General features: G+C 41.6%; 1 protein-coding gene across 1 annotated transcript; it reads left to right on the top strand.

Moving 5' to 3' along the window:
• The first annotated feature begins 3,410 nt into the window (after positions 1-3,410).
• USP14 (ubiquitin specific peptidase 14) lies at positions 3,411-25,772 on the top strand. The gene is made up of 16 exons (XM_065628051.1): positions 3,411-3,640; positions 6,187-6,332; positions 6,963-6,995; positions 8,973-9,077; positions 11,712-11,815; positions 13,998-14,056; positions 15,961-16,091; positions 16,397-16,477; positions 17,314-17,393; positions 19,653-19,767; positions 21,004-21,069; positions 21,405-21,497; positions 22,426-22,554; positions 23,594-23,654; positions 24,735-24,842; positions 24,964-25,772. The coding sequence occupies exons 1-16, from the start codon at positions 3,625-3,627 to the stop codon at positions 25,113-25,115; spliced, it is 1,479 nt and encodes a 492-aa protein (XP_065484123.1). The 5' UTR covers positions 3,411-3,624; the 3' UTR covers positions 25,116-25,772.
• Positions 25,773-27,145: the final 1,373 nt, after the last annotated feature.

The raw sequence follows: 27,145 nt of genomic DNA, 5'->3' as shown, positions 1-27,145 counted from the left end.
ATAGCAATTTTCTGCAAGGCAGGAGATAAGAATGTGATTTGATCCTACCTGTGCTGTGAATACACGCTCATTAAATGGTTTAAAACCTTAAAAAAGCCTTATTAAAAGGTTTAAAGATACACAGAAAGGTTCCCAAGAACATTATGTTCTCCACAGAAAATAACAATGTTAACAAATGCATCTCCCAATATTTTGGGTGAGAATAACGCACCTTCCCCTTTAAAGAAACAAGATACATAAACGCAGTATTTTAATTCCTAAGACTCCGGTTATTTAAAATGAAGACTACCTTGTTCTATCGCAGGTATCACAAAGGTGTCTTGCAAAGGAGCTTGCCTTGTTTTCCCACACCTTTCACTGTATCACAGCACCTCCTTGTACCACCTGAGGGAGGGTACACTGACTACTTGTGCTCCTCGGAACTGAACTACGGTAGATTTCATAGCGTAAAAAAAGCCTTCTCTAAACACATCTGGACTTATCTGACCCATCTTCCAGCACTAATAAATCCTGCCAGGCCTGTTGGCCTGCACACAGTATTGTGCTAATGATACAGCCCCAGCTTTTGGACCCAAGCTGGCTTGCATCCTGTCAGCTCGGGATGGGAAGCGGCAGTGCTCAAATGGCCTGGCAAAAGGCCACAGAGACACAGCTGAGGCAGGCTGTTCTGCTGTCCCAGTGTCCCTGTGACCCAGCCTGGGGTTCCCTCAGGGCTCATCTTCACTGAGAAAAAGGATGCATTTAATAATGGTCAACCAATCAATTCTAACGTAGTCAAGGCAATCTGTACTTCACATTTATACGTCAGATTGCACTCTTTGTCTCTATACTCCTTACATCAGTTTGTGTAACACTCAAGGAAACCAGCACCTGTCTATTGATCCCCTCCTTAAGAAAAAAGGCACAAAGGTGTTATAGCAGGAGGAGGCCTAAGCAATCTGTGAGGAAAGAAGAGGGAGGTAGGGTTCTTCACCTTGCAGAGGTCAGAAAGTTTTCCTGCAGATACAAACCCTGGTTATTCTCTTTCAGCACAGCCCCCTCTGGTGCCTCTGCCAAATCCTGGAAACCAATGGTCAATCCCAAACCAAAACCCAATCCTCTAAGGGTAAGAAATATATCCAGTGCAGTTTCGGACTGTAGAGCATTCAGTTTTAATTTAGGAACCACAAATAAATGGCCTCATTAGAGGTCACTGTCAGTACTAAGGACAAACAGCTAGACTGGAGACAGCTAGGATCTAGTCCCACTTGAATAGATGGTTCGCAGGATCTCCCCCTAGAACTGGATTAAAGCTTTTCTAAAAAGCTCCTTTAAGCAAGTCAAAGTAATAGAAGATTCATTGCCCTTGCTGGTAAACTTTAACAACGCTTAAATTGCCTTTGTAATTGGAAACTCTATCTTAGTTAAAGATAGAGCTTCATTTCAGCACACGATCCATTGGAGCTTCTCTGTAAAATGTAATCCTCGTTCTCCAAAACTTCCTTTTCACATCTAGGAGCCTACGCTGGACAATAAAATAATCTTTCCTTCTTCTCCATGACAAAGTGAAAAGACTGAAATTTCTAAGCCTTCCATCTTAAGGCTTACTTTCAAGGCCTGCATTATTTTTATGGCCATTTTGTATATCCTTCTGTGACTGTTTGGAACTGAAAATCACATTTGGTGAGCAGCATGTTTACCAAGGAAAGATCCTTCTTGTTTTGGGTATCACTTCTATAGCAGAAGCAGGGCCAGAAGTGCAAATGCAGACAACCAACCAGTGGCAGAAGCTCTTACAGCTGCAGCTGCCAGTGGAGCTGGTGAAGGCAGTGTCAGGATTCTAGAGGTGGTGGCCAGGAGGGGTCTGAGGAAAGGATGTTTCTTCTGGTGTTCTGTTCCTATTGTTTAGGCACTACTTTTCGTTCTTTAATCACAGCCTAATGTCAAGAGCTTTTGAGATGAGACTCATCTTTCCATGCCTACTGCTTTTAGTATATTCAAAACTGCTTTTATTGATCTGAAGGCTCCTGGACACTGCTATCACGCCCATCCTTCAGCGCTCCTTATCTGTTGTCTATAACAGAGTCTTAAAAAGTGTAATTGCTTTAGATTAGCCATCCCCTCTCTCCTTAATAAAGTCCTTCTGTTGACAACTTTATCCTTTACTCCACGTTCTCCTGTAACCCAAACATATTTCATCCACGACAGCCTTCGCTTTTTTTCTGTTCCCCGTCTTTGTGCAATCACGGCTCCTGTGCAAATCACCAGAATGTCTACAAACCCATCTCAGCTCTCCAGCCCCTCACCCAGGCACTCCTTGCCTGTGGCACCGATGCCAGGTTCCGCCCGTGCTGGGAACCGGCCTCATTCCAGCCTCCAACCCGGACACCTGACGCGCTGGCTCCGCGTCCAGTTCGCACACAGCAGGTTTAAACCCGCCTGCCGCCTCACCAGCTGCTAACTTTGGGCTGGTTGTGCGTTCCCGGGTCAGAGAGAAGCCTGGTTGTTCAGCCACGCTCTCCCAAGAAACGACCGTTGGCCGCAGACGGCCCACAGCCGGAGCGGCTTCTCTTCCCCGGTCCTAGCTTTACCAAAGTGAATTTAACATGCCTTTGTGTCGTTCTACCTAATGTTCCTGCTGGTCATCCCATTTGCAATGTCAAGAGTTACACTTTGTGTGACCAAATTTCACTTCACTTCTTAATCCCAGTCCTGCACCTTTACTGGGGTGAGGGCTTCTGGAGCTGCACCCTGCGCTGGGCTGTTGTCCGTATTCACACGCAGGTGGGTTGTTTGCGTGAACGCTGTCAGCACTGAGGAGGGGAGCAGTGACGGCGTTGTAATCAGTGCTGTGAGCGTAACCTTCCATTGCAAGGAAGCAGGAGGTGTGCTGTTCTGTGGGTCTCATCTTGGTGCACACTTATCTCCTCATGTAGCTCCACATGGATGATACCGGTAGCCAAAACTACGGCCGTCAGCCGCTTTGCTGTTAAAGAACACGGTATTGTTTGCTGTTGAAGGAGGATGGAAGTGCCATGGAAAACTGAACTGGAATCATGTCTGAACTTCCTCAGAAATTTGTTTGCAATGAATGGTGCCAACAGGTTGGGAGAGTTGGCTTTTGAGCTGCTTTCGTGAAGATTTGCCCAAAGGATTTCTGATGCTGTTATACACGTTTATTGCTTGCAAAGTTTCTCAGTATATATGTCGCTTGCAATTGTAACTTCAGGGCAGCGCCTCCCTCCGCCAGCCGCAGCCGCCCTGCCCGGCCCGGCCCGGCCCGGCCCCGCGAGGTACCGCTGCGGCCGTTGCTCCGCCGGGCAGCCGTTACCGGCCGCGCCGCGCGAGCGCCCCCCTCCACCCGCCGCTCCGTGCGCGCGGCAGCCGCCGCCCCGCCCCGCCCTTCCGGCAGTGCGCGCGCAGCCCGCCCCGCTTCCGGAGAGCGGGTCCCGCTTGCAGCGTCATCCTGAGGGGCCGGTTTGAATGAGACCCCGAGGGAGGGAGGGACGCGCCGGAGCCGCCGCCGCCGCCGCCGCCATCGCCCGCCCGCTCCCTCCTCCCTAACGCCGCTCCACCGCCGCCCTTGCGCTTCCCCGCCAGCACCGCGCCCTGCCGGGACACGGCGCGCCGCCCGCCCCCTCCGCCATGCCGCTCTTCTCAGGTGAGCCGGCCCCGCCGCTCGCCCCCGGCCCGCGGCCGTCCGCAGCCTGGGGCGCGGTGCCGTTGCCTCAGCGACCAGCCCTCCTCCGCGGCCCCGCCGCCCTCCTGCCGGGCCCGAACCGCCGGCGAGCGGGGGGAGGCGGGCGGTGCTTCCCGACGGGCGGCGGGAGGCTCCTCCGGCGGCCCCGCCGCCCGGCCGCCGGCGCCCGGCACGTGTCCGCTGAGCCCGGCCGCGGGCGGCACCGGGAGCGGCCCGGGACGCGGGGCCCAGCCCGGCGCGGTGCGGGAGGCGGCCCGGCCGCCGGGGGGGAAGCGCTGGCCTGGTCGGGCTGCGGGGAGCGGCGGGCGCTGCCCGCGGCCGTGTGGGCACCGCAGGTCCTGCGAGCCCGTGTCAGACGTGTGTCGCCTGCCATCGCGGCTCCGTATTGCCGCTTCTTGCTTTATTTTCCTTTTGTACCAAGGCGAGCTCTGCTTTCTGTCAAGCCAGCCGTAATGCTGCATCCACCTCTGCTCCTCTAAATCTGATATTTCCTAATTAAAGCCAGAGGAGCCAAAATTTTCTTAAATCACATCGTATCCTGCTCTACCTCCTTGCCACGAAGGGAAATTTTTAGTGAGGACTGCAGGTGCAAAACCTTCGGTGGCACTGACAGATCAGGCACTGGCTTGTTTATATTTCACAGGTCTGGTCTCCTGGGCCTTTTTAGTACGTGAGGAAGAGACCATAGAAGAGCCTCAGTACGTGGTTGTGTCCTTGTTCCTCTACTGTTTTAATTGTGGTTGGCAAACTGGGATCCTGATGTCAGTATAACAGCACTTTTCCTGAACTCTAGCACATCTATCTGTGTTTTCTGTTCAGTGAGGCAGATATGTCCTTCTTTTTCCATAGCTTCCATTGTTTTCAAATTAACAACTTTCTCTTTTATTTTGGAAACTTATGGTGAAATTTCGGTTGTGGTCTCTGAAGAGAAACTCACGCTCTTCAATTTCCTCTTGGGTGATGAGCTGTCAAAAGCAGTGACATTACAGATTAATAGTTGCTAACTCTTCTGCATATTTAGTGGTGGATGTACAACTGTTCAAAAATGCAAAACTTAAAAGACTGTGCAGCTGATGTGTTCAGTGGCTGAGTAGCTTGTCTTCCCAGGAAAAGACTTGCGCTTAGTAGGTCTTAAATATGCAAAATAATGAATCTGTTTTTTAAAAAAATCGGAAGTCTGGGCAAATCAGAAGTTACTTTCTGCTAGAAGTACTGGAAAGCCAGTCATTTGAGTTGCTTTGCAGGCTCATTTAGACTAGGTTTTGGTTATTTTTCCTTATTACCCATCACAAGCACTGCATATATCTGAAACCTTACCCTTCTTGGAAAGTTTTTAAAAATCATGACTTTTAAGAGTTGTCTGTTGAAAAAAACCTAGAGTTGCCATAGTATATTTACTTTAAACTGAAGCAGAAGCACGAGTAGAAGGAAAGGATATGGCTTTCTTAAAGTATGGTATTTCAGCCACTTACTGTGCACATAGGGTGTTACTGTGTGCTGTATTTTGCAGATTTTCAGCGAAACTGCATCTTGCTAAAGTAGTGTTGTGTGCCTGTGGTAGTGACTGGAAGTGATCAAAGATACGTAACCATTCTTTAGAAACCACACTCTTTATTCCAGGCATTTTTGTCTGCTCTTGGTTACGACTAGCTTTACCAGAGTGAATGTAACGTGCCTTTGTGTCGTTCTACCTAATGTTCCTGCTGGTCATCCCATTTGCAATGTCAAGAGTTACACTTTGTGTGACCAAATTTCACTTCACTTCTTAATCCCAGTCCTGCACCTTTACTGGGGTGAGGGCTTCTGGAGCTGCACCCTCCGCTAGGCTGTTGTCCGTATTCACACGCAGGTGGGTTGTTTGCGTGAACGCTGTCAGCACTGAGGAGGGGAGCAGTGATGGCGTTGTAATCAGTGCTGTGAGCGTAACCTTCCATTGCAAGGAAGCAGGAGGTGTGCTGTTCTGTGGGTCTCGTCTTGATGCACACTTATCTCCTCATGTAGCTCCACATGGATGATACCGGTAGCCAAAACTACGGCCGTCAGTCGCTTTGCTGTTAAAGAACACGGTATTGTTTGCTGTTGAAGGAGGATGGAAGTGCCATGGAAAACTGAACTGGAACCACGTCTGAACTTCCTCAGAAATTTGTTTGCAATGAATGGTGCCAACAGGTTGGGAGAGTTGGCTTTTGAGCTGCTTTTGTGAAGATTTGCCCAAAGAATTTCTGATGCTGTTATACACGTTTATTGCTTGCAGAGTTTCTCAGTATATATGTTGCTTATAATTGCTTTGTAGGATATTTTAAAACTTGTTGGGAATAGTATGTTCTGATGACTGAGTCACCTTGTGGAAAACGTGTCCTTCAGCTTGATTATTGACAAGTTTTAGACTTAGAAACTGCATGTTTTGAGATGGTATAAAGTCTGGAATGTGAAATACTGGGTTAATCATGGTAATTACATTCTTTTGTATTAGGAAGTAACCTACTTTCAAAACACTTTGTTTGCAGTTAATGTGAAATGGGGAAAAGAGAAATTCGATGGTGTGGAGCTTAACACTGATGAACCTCCAATGGTCTTCAAAGCCCAGTTGTTCGCACTGACTGGAGTTCAGCCAGCTAGACAGAAAGTTATGGTTAAAGGAGGAACTCTGAAGGTAGGAATCTGTGGTTTTTTGTATTATTTCTAACTTTATTACATTATAATGTACTGAGCAATGACCATGTTTCCAAGTGTTCCTTCAGAAGATCTTTCATTGTATGTATTAAACTCACTACACTTTTCAGAAATGATTCTGTATGATTCATTGCCTACTACTAGAAAATACTGGCAAGAGTTTATTGCTAAATGACTGAGAGGTACACTGCTGTTTTAAAACATTTTTTCACTCTTTTATACCAAACACTACTCTGCTTGGTGTTTTTTCTTTTCCTTTTTAATGTTCAGAATCTGAATGCAGCTTTTTGCTTTTTAGCTTGTTGAAGAAAAGTTTCTCTGGCACTTCTTTGCTGGAGACTTATCGGTATAAAGCAATATAGGCAACTTCCCTATAAAAAGTTGTTTACATCTAAGCAGTGTTGAACAACAAATGAAGAACCTTATTGAAAAGGCAACTTGACTGCTTTTTCTTTTAGATAAGACTTGATGATGCGTGAACAGTTAATATTGTGGAATCTTGGATGAAGCAATTGTATATTTAGAAATATGTTATTAATATTAATGAAAATATTTGCTTGTCTTTTGCTGCAAGATAATTAACTTGTCTTTTATTTTGTTTCAAATACAGGATGATGACTGGGGGAACCTAAAAATAAAGAATGTAAGTTCTGAGGAATAACTACATTTTACTAGTTCGATTTTTATTTTGGCATTTAAAGAAAGATTTAAAGTTCTTGCTGCTTCTGTTTGAATGGGTATCTCTTTCTTAAAAATCAGACCTTGATGAAAAATAATTTTATAGTCATCGTACCTAAGCATTCTTACAAAGTTCTTGCCATTGATTTGCAAAAAACCTTTTTTGGCATCAGTAGGGGAAACGACACCATCTTCCTGAAGTACTTAGGAGCATATGTTTCTTTCTTTCTTATAAGAAATATTCTAGGTCAGACCAGTGGTCCTCTGATGTTGTCTGTCTGTGACCATAGTAAAAAGTGATGTTATTGAGAGAGAGCTTGTGAACCTGGGCACTGTCTGTGCTCGGTTGTGTTTGTATGTCCCCAGCGTGGAAAATTGTTGCATTAGAAATGCTGAAGTTACAGCTCTGCCTACTTCCTTTTTTATAACCCTGCAGAAATTCGTTCTCCTGTATTAAACAGCTGCTGTTTAAAAACAAAGCTGTTAGTAGCAGTAATTTATACCTTTGACTAGTTCAAAAAGAAAACAAAAAGTGAATGTGTTTCTGTTTCTTATGGACATAATATTGTAACAGGGAATCCCAAAGATTTTTGTTTGGGTTTTTTTCATAATTTTCATTTCTGTAGGTATCTTGTAACATCTGTTTGGTTCAGGTTTTATTCCTGTTCTTCACTGAGCAGATTGAATTAGGTAGCATTACTCTTACCCTTGTAATTCGTTTGTAAGTGTCTGTTAGCAGCCTGTAGCTGCAACTATTGTAGCGAAGTCATTCAGCAAAAACCCCAGTACGTAATATTCTTGTCCTTTTCTGCATACTGATATGTTAACAACTGCCTTTATTAATTTTAATAGTGTTATATACAAGTTCTAGGAATTATGTTTAAAGTGTCAGAGCTGTTTCTTTCCATTCTGTTGTCCATTGTATTCCTTAGTATTGTATTTTTCCAGGCTCCTGATAGCCATTTTCTCACCCTTTGATAGATCTTATTGTGTAGATGTGCTCCAGTTGAATGCTGAAAAACTCCTTTTCCTTGTGCTAGTCCAGCAAACTTAGTAACTTGATTTTTTTTTTTTTTCCCCCTCTTCCACTTGAATGTTAGTCCACATGCCTCAACTGATGGGATCATTTTGGTTATTTTTCACTTTTCGATTAATTTAATGTCCTCAGAACTTGCCAGACCAAAGGGTGGCACTTCCCTTTCCTGCGTGCTTTTCAGGTGAAAAAAACAACTCAAAACTCAGAGCTGTGGTCGTTGCTATAACCCACATTATTTTCTGTTTCCCCAGATTCTAGGCTAAAGACGAGGGATGTTTTTTGTTGTTTTTTAGAGAATTCTGAATTTGAGAACTTGAGACTCTGTTGACTGAGAACCTCAAACATTGCAGCTTCTTTCAAATCGGAAGTTAGCCGCTCAGTTATCCTTGGTTCCAAGGTATATTCTAAGACTTAAGGGGAAGAGGAATACTTACACTGAGGTGTTGAAGGTGCTTGATCCCTGGCGGCCCATCAGAAATTGAGCTTTTCTGAACTCTTCACATTGGGATATTTCATGAATGTTAAATTTAGCCCTGATTGAGATCTTGCCTTGTCAGCTGCTGTCAAGCTCACCAGGCTTAGTGGAAATGTCCAGCATGGGTAATGCTGTGGAGTTGTTCCCAAAGAGCACTTTCTAGATCACGAGAAAGTTAAGGTATACCCTTAAGAAACAACATTGCAATGTGAGTTTTGTAAATTAAGAGAAAGAGTGTGTTTATTTTTCAGGAAACAGCTGAGAGATGTCAAAGAGCTTAATGTTTTGGTGTATGGTGTTCATTTTTGGTTTTTTGTGGTGGTTTTTTTTGGTGTGTGTGTGTGTTTGGTTTTTTTGTTGGTTTGGTTTGGTTTTTTAAAGTGGAAATAACTTGCCTTAAGTATTTATTATTGTTTTTACTGTGTTTGAAGGGGATGACCTTATTAATGATGGGTTCTGCAGATGCACTTCCAGAAGAACCAATTGCTCGACCCGTCTTTGTAGAAGACATGACAGAGGAGCAGTTAGCTTCAGCTGTAAGCATATTTCAAACTTTGGTTTCTTCTAAACCTTTGAAAAATGGCAAGTTTTCAAATAATTGCAGTTGCTTAAAAGCGGATTTTAAAACTGTAATGTCTGTTTAGCATTTTTAGCTTCTTAAGGAAATGCGAATTGACCTTGATGACCCAAGTGGTAGCAGTGATGGGAAGTCTGGAATTTAACTGAAAAGTTAGCAACTAGTCCTGGTTTTTCTTTAGAGCAGGCAGCTTAGTAAATTTTCTAAAAACAGCATCACTGATAGTTTTTAAAGACAAAGTAGTATTGCTCTTGCTGTATTAGTGCCTTTGCCTGAATAAGGTCTTCTAGAGGTACAAAACTGTTTCCTGCCTCCTTCATATCTGCGAAGGGAAACTAGGGCTGGTTTAGTGTGGGGTTGTTGCAGATCAGCAGAACGCACCTCACTCAAAAGAGAGAAGCATCAATATGTTTCATTGAGGTAGAATAATATTTTGTCAGAGTTCAGTGAATTCAATGGAATTTAAGAAAGTTAGCAGCGGTTTGACAAGGTTCAACAAGTTTGATGGCAAAGTTCACCTTGTTAATTACTGCATAGAGGAAACATGTGGAGCAAAATCGAGTTAGCCTTGAGTTAGAATGATTTACACGTAAACTAGAGATGCAAAAGGGTAAGGAAAACCCTCCTATGGAGTCATGAGGTTCAGAGTGGAGCCCCTTGCTTTCTAAACTCCTTCTCGGAGAGTAGTTGAGGTGCAGCTGGATCCAGACTTAGTCTCAGCCTTGATCAACCATTTATTTCTAAGGGTAAAGATGGAAGGAATAAAGGTAATATTGAATTGCCACATGGGTTGGTAATGTTTCATAAGTATCAATTCAGCATGCAGTTGCAGTTACCAAGGCAAAATCAAAGTTACTATACTGCGAGGTTATGTGCAGTATTGGTCACTTACCAAAGATCTGCTGTTGGTAAAAGGTCTCTCTGCCTCAAGGAGCAACCTTGAGAGGTGTCCCAGCTCAAAGGGGACAGACTGCCTAGCAGGGCGAGCTCAGAGAAGGCTCACCTAGGCTGTCATATTTATGGATTAAAGCAGTTGACTTGTAATCAAATTATATGGAATGGGAAAGGTATGGATGAGACACTTTGTACCCACAACATTCTTTGTTCCTTGATAAATGAGTCTTGGAGAAGCCACCGCTGTTCAGACATTAATTGCATGATGGGTGTTCCAAGCTTATGGGCATCGGTGCTCACGGTACCGCTCTGTGCTTGGTGGGTGAGCTGGAGGAGGTCTTGGCCCGGCTGCGGCTCAGGCTTTGACCTCCTTTGGAGCCTGCACCAAAGCACTGCCAGTCTGGTCAAGGGGTCAAGTGCAGCCATCACAGGGATGCGTTTGGGAGTTGGTTTGTTCTTGTCTATAGGTAAACTTTCCTTTCTGAAAAAGGAAGATAAGTTTGACATTAGTGGAACAGATTATATGTTTTCCTTTATGAGAGTAAAGTCTGGGAGAGCATAATTAATCTCATTTTTTAATGAAATAAATTCTATTTGAGTTGTTTCCTTTTTTCTAATTTAAAAGGCTTGATTTTCTCATCAGTCATTTGCACTAGGAATTCTTCATACTTAAAACAATCAACTGCACGTGTAGAACAGGGACTCTTTTATACATGTCTGTATGAAAACAGATCTGTGGTTTAGGACTGGTTTTGTACTTCTGTATTTAATGCTTTCAATGATGCCAACAGGTGAAGGATATTTTTGTATTTTTGAGACTAACCCTATACACAGCCTTTGAGATAACTGAGAGGCAAACAAGGAGAAGATTCAGTGTCAGATAACATTTTGTTAAAGTTGGTCACATTGCATTTCTCTCATTCAAATTTTGTTAAACATCAAAATTAAATTGTCTGTACTGCATGTATTCATTAAAATGGAATACACAGCTAAATGAATTCTCTTTTCCTAAAATAATTAAGTGGTATTGGTATGCAGTACTGCTTCAGTTTCATTAAATTACTTGCTTTTCCCTGACAGCTACTCATGCAGGATTAAAAGAGAAAAATGCTTCTACATTATGATTTATAGTTGTTTCTGAAACTGGTTAGTTTAATTGTTAGTCGGCATTCGAATTTTTCAAAACTTTAGAATTCACAAGTTGTCAGAAATGATCAAATTAATGATCTGTTGCCGATTTCTTGAGGGGAGTTTAAATAATGCTTTTCTTTCTAACTATGAACTTCATCACATTCGGACTTTTACTGAAAACTGATTTTAATTAAAGCATCAGTGTTCTGTACGTGTATTTATGTGGAAATTTCATGGAAGTAGAATTTTAAGGTCAAAACTTGAAGGAGATTATAATTGAACTTTCCAAATGACTGCCTGCTTGAAGAATATGCTCATTAAACTAAACATGCACAGAAAAAACTCCAAAGCGATCCTGAATGTGCTCTAAAAGCACAGAATGGTGAAATTATTAGGATAATCAGAAAACAGATCTGGAAAACTTCATAAAGATTGACAGGATATTCCAGGTTTTATGCATCTCTGATCATTCCTTTTCTTAGAAGTTGATGTCAAATTATAACGTTTATACAAAAATGGTTGCACATCTGTCTCAGACCATCAAGCACTCTTGCAATTTTTTTGGTAGATGGAATTACCATGCGGGTTGACGAACCTTGGCAACACTTGCTACATGAATGCTACGGTTCAGTGTATCCGCTCAGTTCCGGAAGTGAAAGAGGCCCTTAAAAGGTAGGATTCAGTGCAAAAATACCGTAACTAAAATGTTTTTTTTAGCTTATGAAATAGGTATTTTGTGGAATGGTCATCTTAATACTGGTATGGATTATCATAGCAATCTGTTATTCTTTAAATCTATTCAATATTAACATAATGATCAATTAAAGTTTATCCTATGGCTTTGTTAGTCTGTACTTTTTAAGGAACTTAAGACTATGTATTTGTTGGAACTGGCTTTTAGTGGATAGAATCTTTTGCCTAACTAAAAATAGTTCCTATCAAGACTTGTTTAAAATGCTTAAACAAGCTACTGAACTCCTAACCCTGTTTTCTGGTGTTGGTTTGTATGGTCTTGTTCTGTATTAAAGAATTGTACAGGCGTTCTGTTACTTTTTGCAATGGCTTTGTTGGATAGGGTGTTTTCAGCTATGAAATTCTGGTGTTACTGACATTTGGTACTTGGCGGTACAACGGGAAGCTCAGGGATAGGACCATGGGTGTTACTGTGGTGGCGAACTGGAAAAAGCTGGAACTACATGGATCTGTAGGGAACAGAACATATGTCCTTATGGAATTCATTCATTTGTTCTGATTGTAGAAGAACTTTTCTGATGTTTGTTTTGTTATTCTGGACTGAAATGTGAAATGGCCAATTTTTTTGTGAGGCATCTACGAGAAACTTGAAAATTATGAAGATTGTAAGAAAAAAGAATACATGGCAATGTGAGCCTGAATTTGCCCTCCAGATGAATTATAATGCGAAAACCATCAGTATCTTAAAGCTGTGAGAATTAGGTAGAGCATTGCCATCTTAGGGTTAACTCAATTCCTTTAAAATACATTGCTTTCTCAATACCTTGGTACCCAACTGGATAGTCTAGATTACTCTAAACACTAGTTATTTAAGTACTTATAATTTTTTCTTCATTCTGTTAGCAGATGAACCTTAATTATTTAGCACTAAGAACTATCTGTGAGGTACAGAAACTCTGTTTTAAAGCTTTTTCTTGCTTTTCGGTGTTGTCATTTTTAGGAAAGTCTGTTTATTTCCATGCAAATGACTCTGAGTTACTGCACTGAATCAGATTATTTGACAAATTTAACATGCCAAATGTCAAAATGTACCTTATGAAAGTGACCGACTGCGATACAAAATGTGGCTTTATTGTCTGTGGGAAGCAAAAGGCGTGTAAATGAGGTTCTTGGGGACATGGCTTAGTGGTGGACTTGGCAGTGTTAAGCTAATTTTTTGATTGGATGATCTTAAGTCTTTTCCAGCCAAAACAATTTTATGATTCTATAGGTCAGATTCACAGGCAGCTGCTCGGTTTTCCCCTTGAGATGGAGCCTTTATTTGATCTTCCCTGCTTGATGACAGCACGGGAGGGTATATGGCAGTGGGAGAGAGGTGAAAGGACTCACGTGGGAAGCTTACTATTCCAACTCAATTTCTCACCAGCTTTTCTGTTGACCTCTGCAAGGTTGCTCCCTGTTTTGTAGCTTGTCAGGAGGATAGTTTCCTGCTCCTCATCCAACACTGGACAGAATATTTGAAGTTCAGTCTGGGATTAAAGAATGCATGAGACCCTCCTTTTGTTTGGAGGCTTATATAGTTTGAAGAGACCATCTGTTCAGTGTGCAGGTGGTAAATTAAGAACTCGTTCAGGGTGGTAAGTTCTAGTATTGCAGGGGGACTCCTATGCTTTTTCATTGTGGGACACAGCTCCCCAAGAAAAATGACTTGCCCCTCACTGTTCTGCTTGTGCTGTAGAGGGAGGAAACAGGCCTGCCCTCCATCTCTGTGCATTTTGTCTGCCAACTGTCTTGAAGATGTTTTTCCATGCATCTGAAGAAGCTGTGGCAAATGTTTCAGAAATGGAGTAGCTTCTATGCAGACGTTTTCATCAGTATCTTTGAAGCAAGTGGATTAGGGAAGCAGCAGTGATGTATCCAGGCTTCTCAGTCTGCATTTATTTATTGTGTTAAGTATGCCAGTTTTCCCTTGCTTCCATGCAGTGCTTTGCAGAATAACAGAGAATTTGAGATGAATGTAAATCTTACCTTCAGTTACTTTTGTTTTGATGATTGGTTTCTTTGATACTTTTAAATAAATCTAGCTGCCTGCCTTATGATTTGAAAACCTGACTTCTTGATTGTTTTTAATTGCATACAAATGATTTTTCTACTCTTTTAGGTATGGTGGTGCCTTAAGAGCTTCAGGAGAAATGGCCTCTGCTCAATACATTACTGCAGGTTGGTGTTTGGAGTAGAACACAGTGTTTTAGGCTAGTGTGTGATTTCCTGGTAGCTGCAGATGAAAATTGCAGTTGGAGTTCTGCCTGTTTTTCATTAGCTCCTGTGCCTTAAGACTTTCAGATCTGCTGGCACTGGAGGATTCATTTTGCTCTGTCGTTAGTGTCTTTAAAGGTTATTCTGAGTGTGGCCGCACAGCATGCGTTTCTGCATGTTACACCTAGCTGCACACTAGGAAAAATGTATTCAAGTGTGATCTAGACCTCGATAGAAATCATTTGTATCTCTGACTGCTCTGCACATAGGCATAAAGTAATTGGAACTTCCTAAAGCAGACTCCATCCATCTGTTAATTCAATCATTTTGTGTAGAAATATTTTAGTGAACAGTTCTTTGTTTCACTTAATTGTAGGCTAACACCATGCGCCTAGAATTTGTATTTCGTTGATAATGCTCAGCCAATAAATCACATTAAAAATTATTGTTAAGGTGGTAACTGATGCTTTATCAGTGATCTTAGCTTTTACCCTAAACATGCAGATTTCATAACTGAAATAGAAAGTACTGTCTTCAAGAGGGAAGTTACTCTTTATTGTGGTGATCTGGGTGCTCACAATGTGGGAGCTCACAATGGCCCCGTATCTCCAAGTTCTAACTAGAATTCTAGTTAGACCCCTTACACTTGAACAAGGGTACTACTTGTCCGCTTTTTCTTTTTTTACTCTATTTCATTGCCCCACTAAGATGCTGGGCCAGGACACTGGGATTTCTACCAGTCCATTTAAGGAAAAACAAAACAATATAAGGAAGGAAAGGTCCAGTTTGTGGGTATGCCTGCTGATCGAATTTTGGGGTGGTAAGTTCAATGGTTACTCTATACAACCATGCCTGCCCCTCCCCTTTTCACTGCCTTTACTTCGTGTCCCTTGTTTTCTTTTTAAGGTGACAGCTCTGCTTTTTAGGAATCTCAATAGTTGAAGATCTGACTAATTCTTAGTAAATTCTTTGATGCTGAGCTGGTCAAGAACTCCTGCATGACACTTATGGCATTTTTTTAAATTGCTGTGTCATATCAGTTGTCCCTCCTATTGAGGTCTTAAAGGGAGGAAGCAACTGATCTTGGTTCCTTGTAATCTTGCCTATATTCGCTTATTCAAGAGCGTCATTCATTAGTCTCTCCACTTGTAAATCAGTGAATATGCAGACTGTTGCCTACCTCACAGGGTTGTTGTGAGGATTAACAGGTGTCTCTGAAGTGATTTGTAGATTTAAAATGCTGTAACCTGGGTAGATAAGACATGTAGCCGCGTGTCTGGAGCAAAAAAGAAAGCCATGTGTATTGTCATGCAATCAGTAGCATTCATTGAATTGCACATAGTTAACGACTTGTCTGCACGTATGCATATACGTACTTGTTTTCCTGGATGTTAAATTAAGCATGAGTATTTTCTAGATATTTTAGCTGGGAAAAATGAAAACTTTTCCCAGTAGCTGGTAAAACTTAAGCTGCTCTAGAGAATAGATTGTGAATGCCTTTTGGTTTCTCTAGGTGGTGTAGCCCTCTTGTGAAAACATTTTCCTCAGATGTGTTTCAAATGAAGTCTTAACTACTCAACTTTTTTCTCTTTTGTTCTGTTAGCAGCCAGGGAAGACAAGGCACTATGTGCCAAACCCTGCTCAAAATTGTCATGTTTACGCTTGCAAAGTCATGTTCACAAATGACCTCTTAGGTGCACCTGTTACGCCACCTGGAAAATTTGGCCCTGCTTTGGAAGGATCAAATTGGACACTGTTAAACGATCAGTCTTTAAATGTTGCTGTTGTTTTACTATTATTTTTAAAGTTCCTGCCATGTTTGAATTGTTTTTCCACTTCTCAAAGCATTCACTTACTTTTTCTTCAAGCTCTTAGAGACTTGTTTGATTCCATGGATAAAACTTCCTCCAGTATCCCACCTATCATTCTCCTGCAGTTTTTACATATGGCCTTCCCACAGTTTGCAGAGAAAGGCGACCAAGGCCAGTACCTTCAACAGGTAAAGACTGATTATTAGCTTATTGTTTGAAAATTCTGTAGTATGTATGAAGTCGAGACCAAGAATATTTTAAAACTTTAATTCTCCAGTGAAAATAATTAATCCCAGTAAAGCATTTGCTTTTGCATCATGTAGAAAAGTTGAATGTCGTGTCAAGTGCTAGTTCTGAAAATGTATGGTGGAATAGGGAGAAATTCTTAGTTAAGGAATCCTTACATTTGGTTTTATAGTGTAAAGATTGATGGATTTAATATTACTAAATAGTAACACCACTAGTCAGATTTAATGTTCTGTTCCCTTCCTAGGATGCCAATGAGTGCTGGGTGCAGATGATGAGGGTACTACAGCAGAAGCTGGAAGGCATAGAAGGTGATACAGTTATGGAGGTAATTGTAATCTTCCTCTAACCAGAGTTAGGACTTATAATATTGTACTTGTGATTCACTTATTTTTTGGTAAGGAGTATGGGCTATGTGAACTGTTTAACATGTGTCCATAGTCCAGTAAGTGAAATTGCTTTCTGAGGTGTCTGATCAGCATGTTATCTATGTTATGTCAGCTATGCTGTGGAGTGTACTGTAGAAATACTTCCTCTCTGGGCTTTTTAAAGCTTGTGTTGGACCAGGGAGTGGTGACTGTGGTATGCAGTGGTTGGCCCTGATAACCTGTGAATTTAGCATTTAAGAATTATTTTTTTCTTAAAAAACAAAACACGCCCCCCCCCGCCCCCCCCCCCCCAAAAAAAAAACCAAAACCAACCAACCAACAACCTACCCTTGTGCCACAGCATTCTTGGCTTCACGAATGCTATTTCCAACAGACAGCTGACTTAATCAGCCTGATAATAAATTACTTGACGTTTTTCCCAAGATTTTACCAGACTGTAAACTGTTTTCTGGGGAGTCTTGGCAGTGGCAAAAATCTGGTAAACTCCTCTAAAATTTAAGACAGATTTAATCTGGGGAGCAAGGAGATGTAACTTTTTGGTGGAAATCTTGCTTGCTGATGTGCTTTGAGGTGGCTTTGAGAGCATGCTATAAATGCATATGTTTTGAAACTTTTATACGGTGTAAGGAGATGGACTGACTATGAGAAAATGCACCTATAGAAAGGTGAAAGGATAGGATTCAAAGAATTTAAATAAATGGGCTTATCTTGTCTGTAAAGAAGATTGTCTTTACATGCTATTCAAAGTTACATCATAAGATAATTTGTTTTACAGACAGACTCTGGAGCTACAGCAGCACCTTCTAAAAAGAAGAGTTTAATTGATCAGTTCTTCAGCATTGAATTTGAAACAGCGTATCCTAAAGACTAAGGCAAGACATAAAGAATGACAATGATTTCACACATTAGCAGTTAAGTGCAGAGAGAATGAACAGCATCATCCAGAATAGTATAGAAAAAAAAGGGGTGTGTTGGGGAAGAGAGGGAATGATGTATTGCAGGAGGACACAGAAGTTAAAGTTAAGATTGGATATACTTTGAGAGAGAGTGTGATGTGGGGAAGAAGAACGGTAATGGAAATTTACAGAAAAAACCCATAGAATTTAAATACCAGACTTCCTCCCCAGGGAAGATTGCCAGTTACTTGAAGGATGCTGAGACATTTATCCAAATAAAGGAGTTATCCTTTTATCCTAGATAGTCTTTTTTTGACTTATAAGGGAGTGTTGCCGAGTCGCCAAGTATGCTTGGCATACTAAACATGGACAAACATGGTTCCAGTATAAGTTTGGGAATGACCTGTTAGAGAGCAGTGTAGGGGAAAGGGACCTGGGGGTCCTGCTGGACAGCAGGATGACCATGAGCCAGCACTGGGCCCTCGTGGCCAAGAAGGCCAATGGCATCCTGGGGTGTATTAGAAGGGGTGTGGTTAGTAGGTCGAGAGAGGTTCTTCTTCCCCTCTACTCTGCCCTGGTGAGACCTCATCTGGAATATTGTGTCCAGTTCTGGGCCCCTCAGTTCAAGAAGGACAGGGAACTGCTGGAGAGAGTCCAGCGCAGGGCAATGAAGATGATGAAGGGAGTGGAGCATCTCCCTTATGAGGAAAGGCTGAGGGAGCTGGGTCTCTTTAGCTTGGAGAAGAGGAGACTGAGGGGTGACCTCATTAATGTTTATAAATATGTAAAGGGTGAGTGTCACGAGGATGGAGCCAGGCTCTTCTCGGTGACAACCAATGATAGGACAAGGGGCAGTGGGTGCAAACTGGAACACGGGAGGTTCCACTTAAATATGAGAAGAAACTCTTTCACAGTGAGGGTGACGGAGCACTGGAACAGGCTGCTCAGGGAGGTTGTGGAGTCTCCTCTGGAGACATTCAAACCCCGCCTGGATGCCTTCCTGTGTAACCTCATCTGGGTGTTCCTGCTCTGGCAGGGGGGTTGGACTAGATTATCTTTTGAGGTCCCTTCCAATCCCTAACATTCTGTGATTCTGTGAAAAGGTAGCTTGATTGCTTTCTTATGAGATAGATGCACACTGTTAGATGAGGTAAACTAATGTAGCCCACAACTTTCTAGTAGCCTTTTTAGAGCAAGAACAAAAAGCATATGACCACATGAGGCACACATCTCATGCCAAGTGTTAGTCTTTTCCCACTTCTCCACCCCAAAATCCTGGCTGTCATTAAGCTCACCACCACTTTTGGAAAGAATTATACTGTGCGTTTTGCTCTTCTGAAGTAAGGAAACGTCCCCTTAGCTGAGGTGCTGTATCTCATAGCTTGGTAGTAAGGAAGAGTAAAGGCCTTTTTTTAAGGTCAGAGTCATGTATCTCTCTCCCTCTATTGTGATGTTATCACTGAATGAGCAGAATGAGTAGCTCAGAGGAATGATGCATAGGCCAGGGGCAGGAGGAAGAGACTCAGTAGAAGAGTCTTGTTGCAAACCTTCCAAGTGTGCTTATGGCAGCATTTGTAGAGTAGGTGCATTCAGAGCGGTCGGAAATGTATCTAGTTAGAAGGAAGTGAACAAGAGAAAAGGATTGGGGTAGGAGTATGAAAAAGAAGAGGTTGGACAGAACGATTAGAAGAATGTTTATAAAATAATGAAGAAACGGATTCCATTTGAGTGAAGAGGACACATACAAGGCAGGGAAAGGAGGCCATGTGTGTTGAAAGAAACGGGAAGTCTGGCCAGCAGCAGAAAGAGAAGAACTTTATTAATTATAAGTAACAATGGAGCATAATGTTGTAGAAAGGCTTCAAAGCTTGATATTGGCAGCCAGTTAGTATGATCTATGTCCTGGGGGCTGGTGGTGGTGGAGAGAAGAAAGAACAAAGCAGGCCTTACAAGCTCAAATGGTGATTAAAAAGTTATTGTCCTTTTTTTGGTACGCTGTCAGCTTCAGCTACCACTTGCCATTAGATATGAAGGAACAGATTGGTTAGAAGGAAGGGCTGTTTCAAATCTTCCTTTACATACTACAAGAAATAAAAGTACTATTGGTGCACAAGCATGTGATTATTTTAAATTATCATGCTGTTCAGCATGTAGTTTTCACTAGAGCAGTAGTTCAGCTCTTGGTGGATGCATGATGGTTTTCCTTAATTTTGTGAAGCATGAAATGTACAGAAGCTGAAGAAGAGGAGGTAACTAAAGGAAAGGAGAATCTGCTTCAGCTTAGCTGCTTTATCAATCAAGAAGTGAAATATCTGTTTACAGGACTAAAATTGGTAAGCCAGTTTTTTTAATTTAATTGAATTTCTAAATGACCCATGTTTTTAATCTATGGCTTGGAGTTGACATCTGCTGTCCAGTCCTTGCAATGTTCTAAGATTTTTTTTGGTGTATGTGTTCAATGGGAAGATGGCAGTGAAAATGAATTGCATGTTAATGTACAGCAGACTTCAACAGGGCGTTTTCTTGACCCATGCAGGTAACTAAGTCCAAGCCAATTTGCTACTTGCAATTAGAAACTGTTTGTTCAGATGGCTTTCACTTCAGACTGAGCAATATCATGATTTAAGCATGCTGTAAATAATTCCCAAAACCTCCAAAAGTCAATTTAAAAATAGGGTGGCATTTTGGTCGCTAAGAAAAAAACCCACGATGGAACAATTAAATTTAACTTTGCAAATGTGAAAAGGGTGTTATTTTCCATGACACTACCTCGTCTTTAAACTATTTATTTAAGTAGGACTTCTTAAAGTAGCCTATGCTGTTTATATATACAGATTTCTAAGTTTTGGGGGGGTTTTTGGAGAATCTGAAGGAAAAAGTATAAGAGCGGGGATGGAAGCAGCAGTCCGGTTTGTACAGGACTGGACCGAGTTGTATGGTTCTCAGATAATCTTTGTATCTGCCTTCTTTTTTTGGTCAGAATTTAGAAGGAAAAGTAAGATAAAATAGTTAATGCTCACAAATTAAAAAGATTATGAAAAAAGAAACTTCACTTTCAGGCCAAAAAAGGCCTTCTGGAATTCTTAGGCTGGATTGCCTGTAGCAAGAGTCACAACACTGACAACCAGGTCAGTCTTTCCCTGAATTTTGGAAGGTCCCTGGAAGCAGAGTGTCCCCACCTGTCTCCCTGTGTGCAGCTCTGTCTGCTTTAGGGTGAGAACTGAGAAACGTGCAAATGTTCCTGTCGCAAGAAACTTCAGATTTTCTTTAGTTGTGTTCCAAGCATGAAATGACACATTCGTAACCAGATCCAGATGCTTAAGCTGCAAGTTCTACTCCTGTGGAATAAAATTTTCTGCAGAGGGGAACTCGGTTGTCAGGGCTCAAGACTGAGGCTGGAGCTGAACAAATGAATGGGTGCGATCTTTCTGCCAAGGAATTTCAAAATTCTGTGTGTTGCAATGGCAGAGAGCAACAGAAGGGACTGGCAAAACAAGGTTTAGTTTATGGTTTGTTGATTCATGCTGTGTTTTATGACGAATGTATGTGTTATTACCTTTTTTTAACAGCGTCTTCAAGAGGAAATCACCAAACTCTCTCCAACACTGCAGAGAAATGCACTCTATATCAAATCTGTGAGTAGTACTTTGTTGCTCTCTTTATGATTCTTTTAACTGTTGTCAATTTTCTGTCCCAAAACACGAAGTTATTGCTGGAACAGCATGTAATTTATATTTATAAAGCATCTGCATATCCACTACCAAGAAATTTAAGACCAGTTGAAAACGATTTCTTTGAGTACACTATTATATGGAGCTTCAAAATGGGAGGCCTTGTCATACTCCTATGTGCTTGTGTACAAATAGGTTTCCAGAATAGCCGGTAATTTAGGATGAGCGGTGTTTAAGGTATCTGTGAGTATCTGAAGTAACAGCTTTTTCTGTGGTGTTGTTTTTTTTTTTTTTAATAGTCTAAAATTAGTCGCTTGCCGGCATACCTGACTATTCAGATGGTCAGATTTTTTTACAAAGAGAAAGAATCTGTGAATGCCAAAGTTCTTAAGGTGAGTAATTTTTCTGCTTATTGAAGTTTAATTCCTCCTCAAGCTTTTCATTGAATTTTTATTATAGGCACACAACTATTACTTGAAGGCTACTTACTAAATTGTTTGCTTTTAAATTGCAGTTTCTTTGCTTAAGTACAAAGTACCTTTGTTCCCAGTTGTGATGAGGTGCGGCAAACTGTGCTACCAAAATAGTCAGGGGGGGCAGGGAAGGAACAGAAGTGAAGTTGCTCCAGTACTGCTAGGATTTTTTCAGTCTCTTTTCACTAGTGGTTCAGAGGAGAATGGAAGCATGGCCCTCTCCTTAACTAAACAGTCACTGGTCGGTGTTCTGAAGTTGATGAGAAATGTTTACGCTACCAAACGCTTCCTGTATTAGTTATTCTAATTGTCTGGCTTCCTGATTGAGAAATGCAAGAACCAGCTGCAGGCAGCTTGATGTTCCAGCTTTGCTTTCTGCGGCTGATAGAGCTCCTGGGCTGCCTGGGGAGCATCACGATAGATGATCCCTGTTTCTTACGAGACAAGCAAGGGAATAAAGATCGAAGGCACATGTTAACTATCTTAGAAGACTCTTTGGATTACAAAAATTGACATTTTGCAAGTGTACAGTCATTTTACATGATTTTTTTCCTAAGGCCGCATAGGTATTTCTGTAGTATAAAAGTATGACAGCTAATAATAATCTAAATATTTATACTGACTGTAGTAATTTATGATGGTTTGTTCATACTGAATCAGACATTCTTCTGTGACTGTATTGTAGCCCTTTGGGTAAGTAGTGTCAGCAACGTGTCAGTAGATCAAGTCGTCACAAATGTCATGAGAGTTGCATTTTAATTTGACTTAGTGTTGTCTTCCCATGGGAGAACAGTTTAATGGGGAGTACCAAATTCTGTTAATCATCTTTATGCTTTTTCCTTCCTAGGATGTTAAATTTCCTCTTATGTTGGATGTGTATGAGCTGTGTACACCAGACCTTCAGGAAAAAATGGTTTCTTATCGGTCAAAATTCAAAGATCTAGAAGACAAAAAAGTAAATCAGCAGCCAAAGAATGTAAGTCTTCTGGCAGTTTCATTGCTGGTTTGATTAAATAAGTTAAACATCTGAAATATGGGTACCAGTAAGGACTAGAGAAAACTTGGCTTCCTTACATATACTTTTTTCTTACCTAGTATTCAAACTCCTTGATATTGAGCTTTAGATCTTTTTTCGTGTGTATTTTCATGAAAATACAGTATCTGCTTAATGAGGAATGTTAAATGCTGTAGACAAACATGTTGCTTACATTTTGATTTCAAAATGTATTGAAAAGCATACATAAAGGTCGTCTGTGAATGACAAAAAATAATTCTCTTCAAACATGACCAGGTGTGGCAGGTCACTTGTTTGGTGCATTGCAGGCAGCTGTTTCCTGCTCACCAACTGGAAAGGGTTGTACACGGGAGCTCTATGTGTCTGAGTGAGAAAATTCAGAATATATGTACTAGTGAGCTAACAGTCTGTACTCTAAAAACTTGGTAAATGGTTTCAACTCCTACTTCCCTTTCTTAAATGAAGAAAAAAAAATAGCTAAACCTGTAGTGGTTTAGCTTTTTTTTTTTTTTTTTTAAGTATGCTAGTCTTCCTGGCCTAATTAGTGGCAGTTTCATGTAAACATTACAATAAGGCTTGCACCTCTTTTTAGAAAGTTTGGAGCAAGGAAAAAGTGCCATTTTAAAACAGCACATTGGCTCTGGGAGTCTGTCTTTGGTGTTTTCTTGTTGGCACTTCCACTGCTAGCAAGTCCCTGGCAAGGAATAAAGTCTTCAACTGCAGAATCGTTTTCCTGCTCCAAACCTGTAAATCTTGGTGGGTAAACAGTCTAGGCAATATGTGCTAGAATGGTTATATATTTGTTTTTAAAAAGTGGTCTTGTTTAGATTAGGATTTGCATGTCCAGCTAGAAATACAGTAATGGAACTTGTTTCAAGTCAAACAAAAACTGTTTAGGCTTAGAGACACCATAAATGAACGGAGAATTAGTATTTGATATGATTGTGCTAAATCGTTTTCAAAACCATTCCACATTAATTCAGCATATTCTGGTGTTTAGTCTAGTAAAAGTGATGGTGCACAGAAAGAAGCTAAATATGAACCATTTTCTTTTCCTGATGGTGAGTACAGCAAAATCTATTGTTTTAAAACAACTTTCTGTTTACTCATGTTTAAGTCGACCTGATGGTAGGAATGTTTTGAGAACCACGGTTATTTTTAATGCCTTTAAAAATTAAACTTCAGAAACTGACAGAAATTTAAGAAACTGAAAGATTACACAAGTCAAAATGCTGTCAAAGACATAATTGTCATCCCTTGAGTTAATGCATAGAAGACATGTACATGTAATGTGCAGCTGTTCTGTGTGCTTGTCAGTGGGTGGTAGAAAGCTGAAATTGAAACAAAAGTATAAACCGGACTTTCAAAACTGCAGTTGTGGTGCTGCCTAAATTGTGGAGGGCCTGGAGCTTGAATGTCCTAAGCATTCACCCTCATGTTGAGGACACTGTGCAGTAATTATTTTGGAGGTCTTTTTAACTGATTTGTTACCATTTGGTGCTTCCTGAGGTTTCTGTGTGATGCACAACAGGAGAAACGATGGGGGGCGTTGAGCAGCTTGTGAGCACGGTGAAAAGAGAATATTCTAGAGTGCTGAGAAACACAGTTAGGATGTGTTGGGGACTGCAACACCCTTCTCAGTACACTTGGAATCAGCCAGTTTTTTCCATTGAAAAATTAACAGTGTAATTGAACTAATGGCAGAGTGAGTTGAGCTGGCGTGCTCGAGTATTCTCAGCAGCATCGCTGCACAGCCCCTGCTCAGCACACCTGTCCTTGCAGTGTCACGGCTCACCCTGAATTCAGACAGCAGCCTGTGCTTGAAGGAAGTGTTGGCCAAACCTGTCCCGAAGGTTTACTGACCACACAGCATCATTTTAATGCTTTAAGCTTTACTGGCTTTGTGTTACACCAAGATATGTATTTATGTCATGCAGATGGACATGAAAAGTCTCCATTTCCTGAGGGTTTACCCTGGCTGAAAGCTGCTGCATTTAGTTCACAATGATTTAGAACTGTGCTGTAATTGTTTTACACAGCTGCAGCAGTGCAGTATGGACAGTGCATCTTTGGTTAATGCTGCTAAAAAAACCTGTTCATGTAAGACTCGCGTAACTTTTTCTTCCCCCTTCTTCCTTCAGATATTGGTTCTAATAATTGCGGCTATTATGACCTGCAGGCAGTGCTAACACATCAAGGCAGATCAAGTTCCTCTGGGCATTATGTGTCTTGGGTTAAAAGGAAACAAGGTAAAAAAACTTAAATTCCAGCACTAAGTGCCCTTCACAGCTTCTTTCATTCAAGGGGTGTTATGCATGCTTAGATTTTATGTACTTAAATTACCAACTCTCCTCTTGTTTCTTCTTGCAGATGAATGGATTAAATTTGATGATGACAAAGTCAGCATTGTTACACCTGAAGACATTCTGAGGTTATCTGGGGGTGGAGACTGGCATATAGCTTATGTTCTACTCTACGGGCCTCGCCGAATTGAAGTAATTGAAGATGAAGCTGAACAGTAGTCTTCAGTTTTAGTCATTCTGCCTAGGTGTGAAATAAATGTTGATTACTGATCACCACTTTAACCCCAGAGCTTTAGCAAATGGATAAATAATTTGCTCAAACCTTTTCATGTGAAGAGGGATATTGTTTCGAAACTGATCCATGTACCAATTAGTCACTACAGGACTGGACTGCCCACTGTGGTGGTGACAATATTTTAAAAAGCTTTAAAGTCTTGCAGAAGATAATTTTTTTAAAATGAGCCTCTTCCCACCCTTCCTCCCCAATGTCATCAAGTATTTATTACACACCTATTCTCACATTTGTTACTCTTGCATGGTTTATACCACAGTTCAATAGCTGTCCATCCTTTGCCTTACCTGGCAGTTTTGTTGGGAAGGCGGAAGAGAAACTGTTGCCTTGTTGCGTAACTCAGTGCTGCTGCCCATAGCCAACCACCCTGGCTACAATCAAGTATTTGTCCAGCCTGACCTGCTGTCTGTTCTGTTGCTGGCATCTCATGACTTCAAAATAAATTGTGATCAACAATGTGTCTCCATTAAAAAAAAGTTCATGTCTCAGTAGTGTAGTTAGTATGTGTTTGTTTCCACTTCTTGGGCCACCACTGCTGAATGTCTTGAGGCAGTCATGTAATAAAGCCACACTTTTTTTTTTAAGCTGTAGGGGTTTATCGCCTGTCTTCTTACTCTTTATGCAGCAGATAGGTCTAGTGTGGTGGCTGCAAAACTGGGCTTTACTCACCCTGTAACTTCTGTTCGTTCCCCACAGGAATTCAGCAGCTGCAGTAAACACTATTTCAGTGTCAGCCACAGCCAGAAAAGCCCTAGGCCATCAGAGCTCAGCCTCGGTGTAGAGGATCTGAGTCTTGAAGTGCCCCTGTCCCTCCTGGGAGAGCTGTACTGATGTTGTCCATATTGATATGAAATACCTTCAGTTGTGTCTTCATTAACAGTGACCATGTGGCAAATTTAACTGTGCTCTAACAGTCAGAAGGGCCACATCTCTGAGCCTCCCTTGGAGACTCTGGTGCCAGCTACAACCTTCCCAGGTGGTTTCTCTGCCTCACAGCTTGTTGCACGCCCTTGTTCACTGCACAGCTTCCCCAGGGGGCAGCCAAAGGACTAAGGCTGTATTTTAAAAACAGTTGGATGATGCTTAAAGGCAAGTTCCACTCATGAAGGAAGCCCCAATGCAGTACTGGGTCTGTTGCCCTGTGCCCCATAAAACCAGGAGCCTGTACTCCTTCTAAAGGCTTTTTATAGGTTAAAGAGAAAAAAAGAGACTGTACCTGTGCCTGGTTGCTGCTTTGTTGAACTATGTCACTCCAGGTATGGCCTTATGATCAGTGTTTCTTCTCTTAAAGCTCCTGTTAGCAGTTGAAAAGAGCCTTCTGCTCTGAACACTTTTATGACTCTACAACTACGAAATTATCTTTTATTACTGGTCACAGCCTGAGAGTTATTAAAAAAAACCCCACCATATATTAACTTGTTTTTCCTTCCCAGAAAGTGGTGTGCCCCATTTTTCTGTTGCTTTTGCTTTTTCCTCATTTTGATGTGTGCATTTATCACATCTTTGTCTTACTGAGACAAGATACACTTATTATTAACAGCTGGTTCACTGAAAACCTCATCAGAGAAGCAGCAGTTCCCTCCATGGGCCTGGAAGCACCTGGAAGGTCCCACCTCCATTTCCAGTAGAGGTGTTTCTAGGTCTGTCAGACGCTTAGTTATGCCATAGTGCTGGGGGCTTGCATCAGGGATAGGGATCAGGATCCCTCCCCAGGTGAGTCTAATTTCAGGCCTGTTTGAGGGCCAGAGCAGTGCTGTCCCATTTTGATGAAGTCATACTTGGCAGATGATGCAGGAGAAATCTGCGCTCCTTCATACACTGCTGTGACCAGGTCAGAAAAGGAGCAAAGCTAAACCAGGGCAACAGCTCAGTGCTAAAGTCTCTTGCCTTGAACACAAGCACCAAGATGGTGGGTAATACCTGAAGCACCAAGAACGCACCCCTCTGGAGATGGCTT

This window comes from Caloenas nicobarica, chromosome 2 (genome assembly GCF_036013445.1).
Source record: "Caloenas nicobarica isolate bCalNic1 chromosome 2, bCalNic1.hap1, whole genome shotgun sequence".
Lineage (NCBI taxonomy): Eukaryota > Metazoa > Chordata > Aves > Columbiformes > Columbidae > Caloenas > Caloenas nicobarica.
Note: the sequence above shows the minus strand (reverse complement) of the source record. Positions and strands in the feature narration are given on the sequence as shown.

Bases quoted from the DNA above. Each gene is read 5' to 3' on its own strand.
- USP14 (XM_065628051.1), top strand. The intron at 9,078-11,711 runs GTAAGCATATTT...TTTTTTTGGTAG, and splicing joins AGGAGCAGTTAGCTTCAGCT to ATGGAATTACCATGCGGGTT. The intron at 19,768-21,003 runs GTAAGCCAGTTT...TTTTTTTAACAG, and splicing joins TGTTTACAGGACTAAAATTG to CGTCTTCAAGAGGAAATCAC.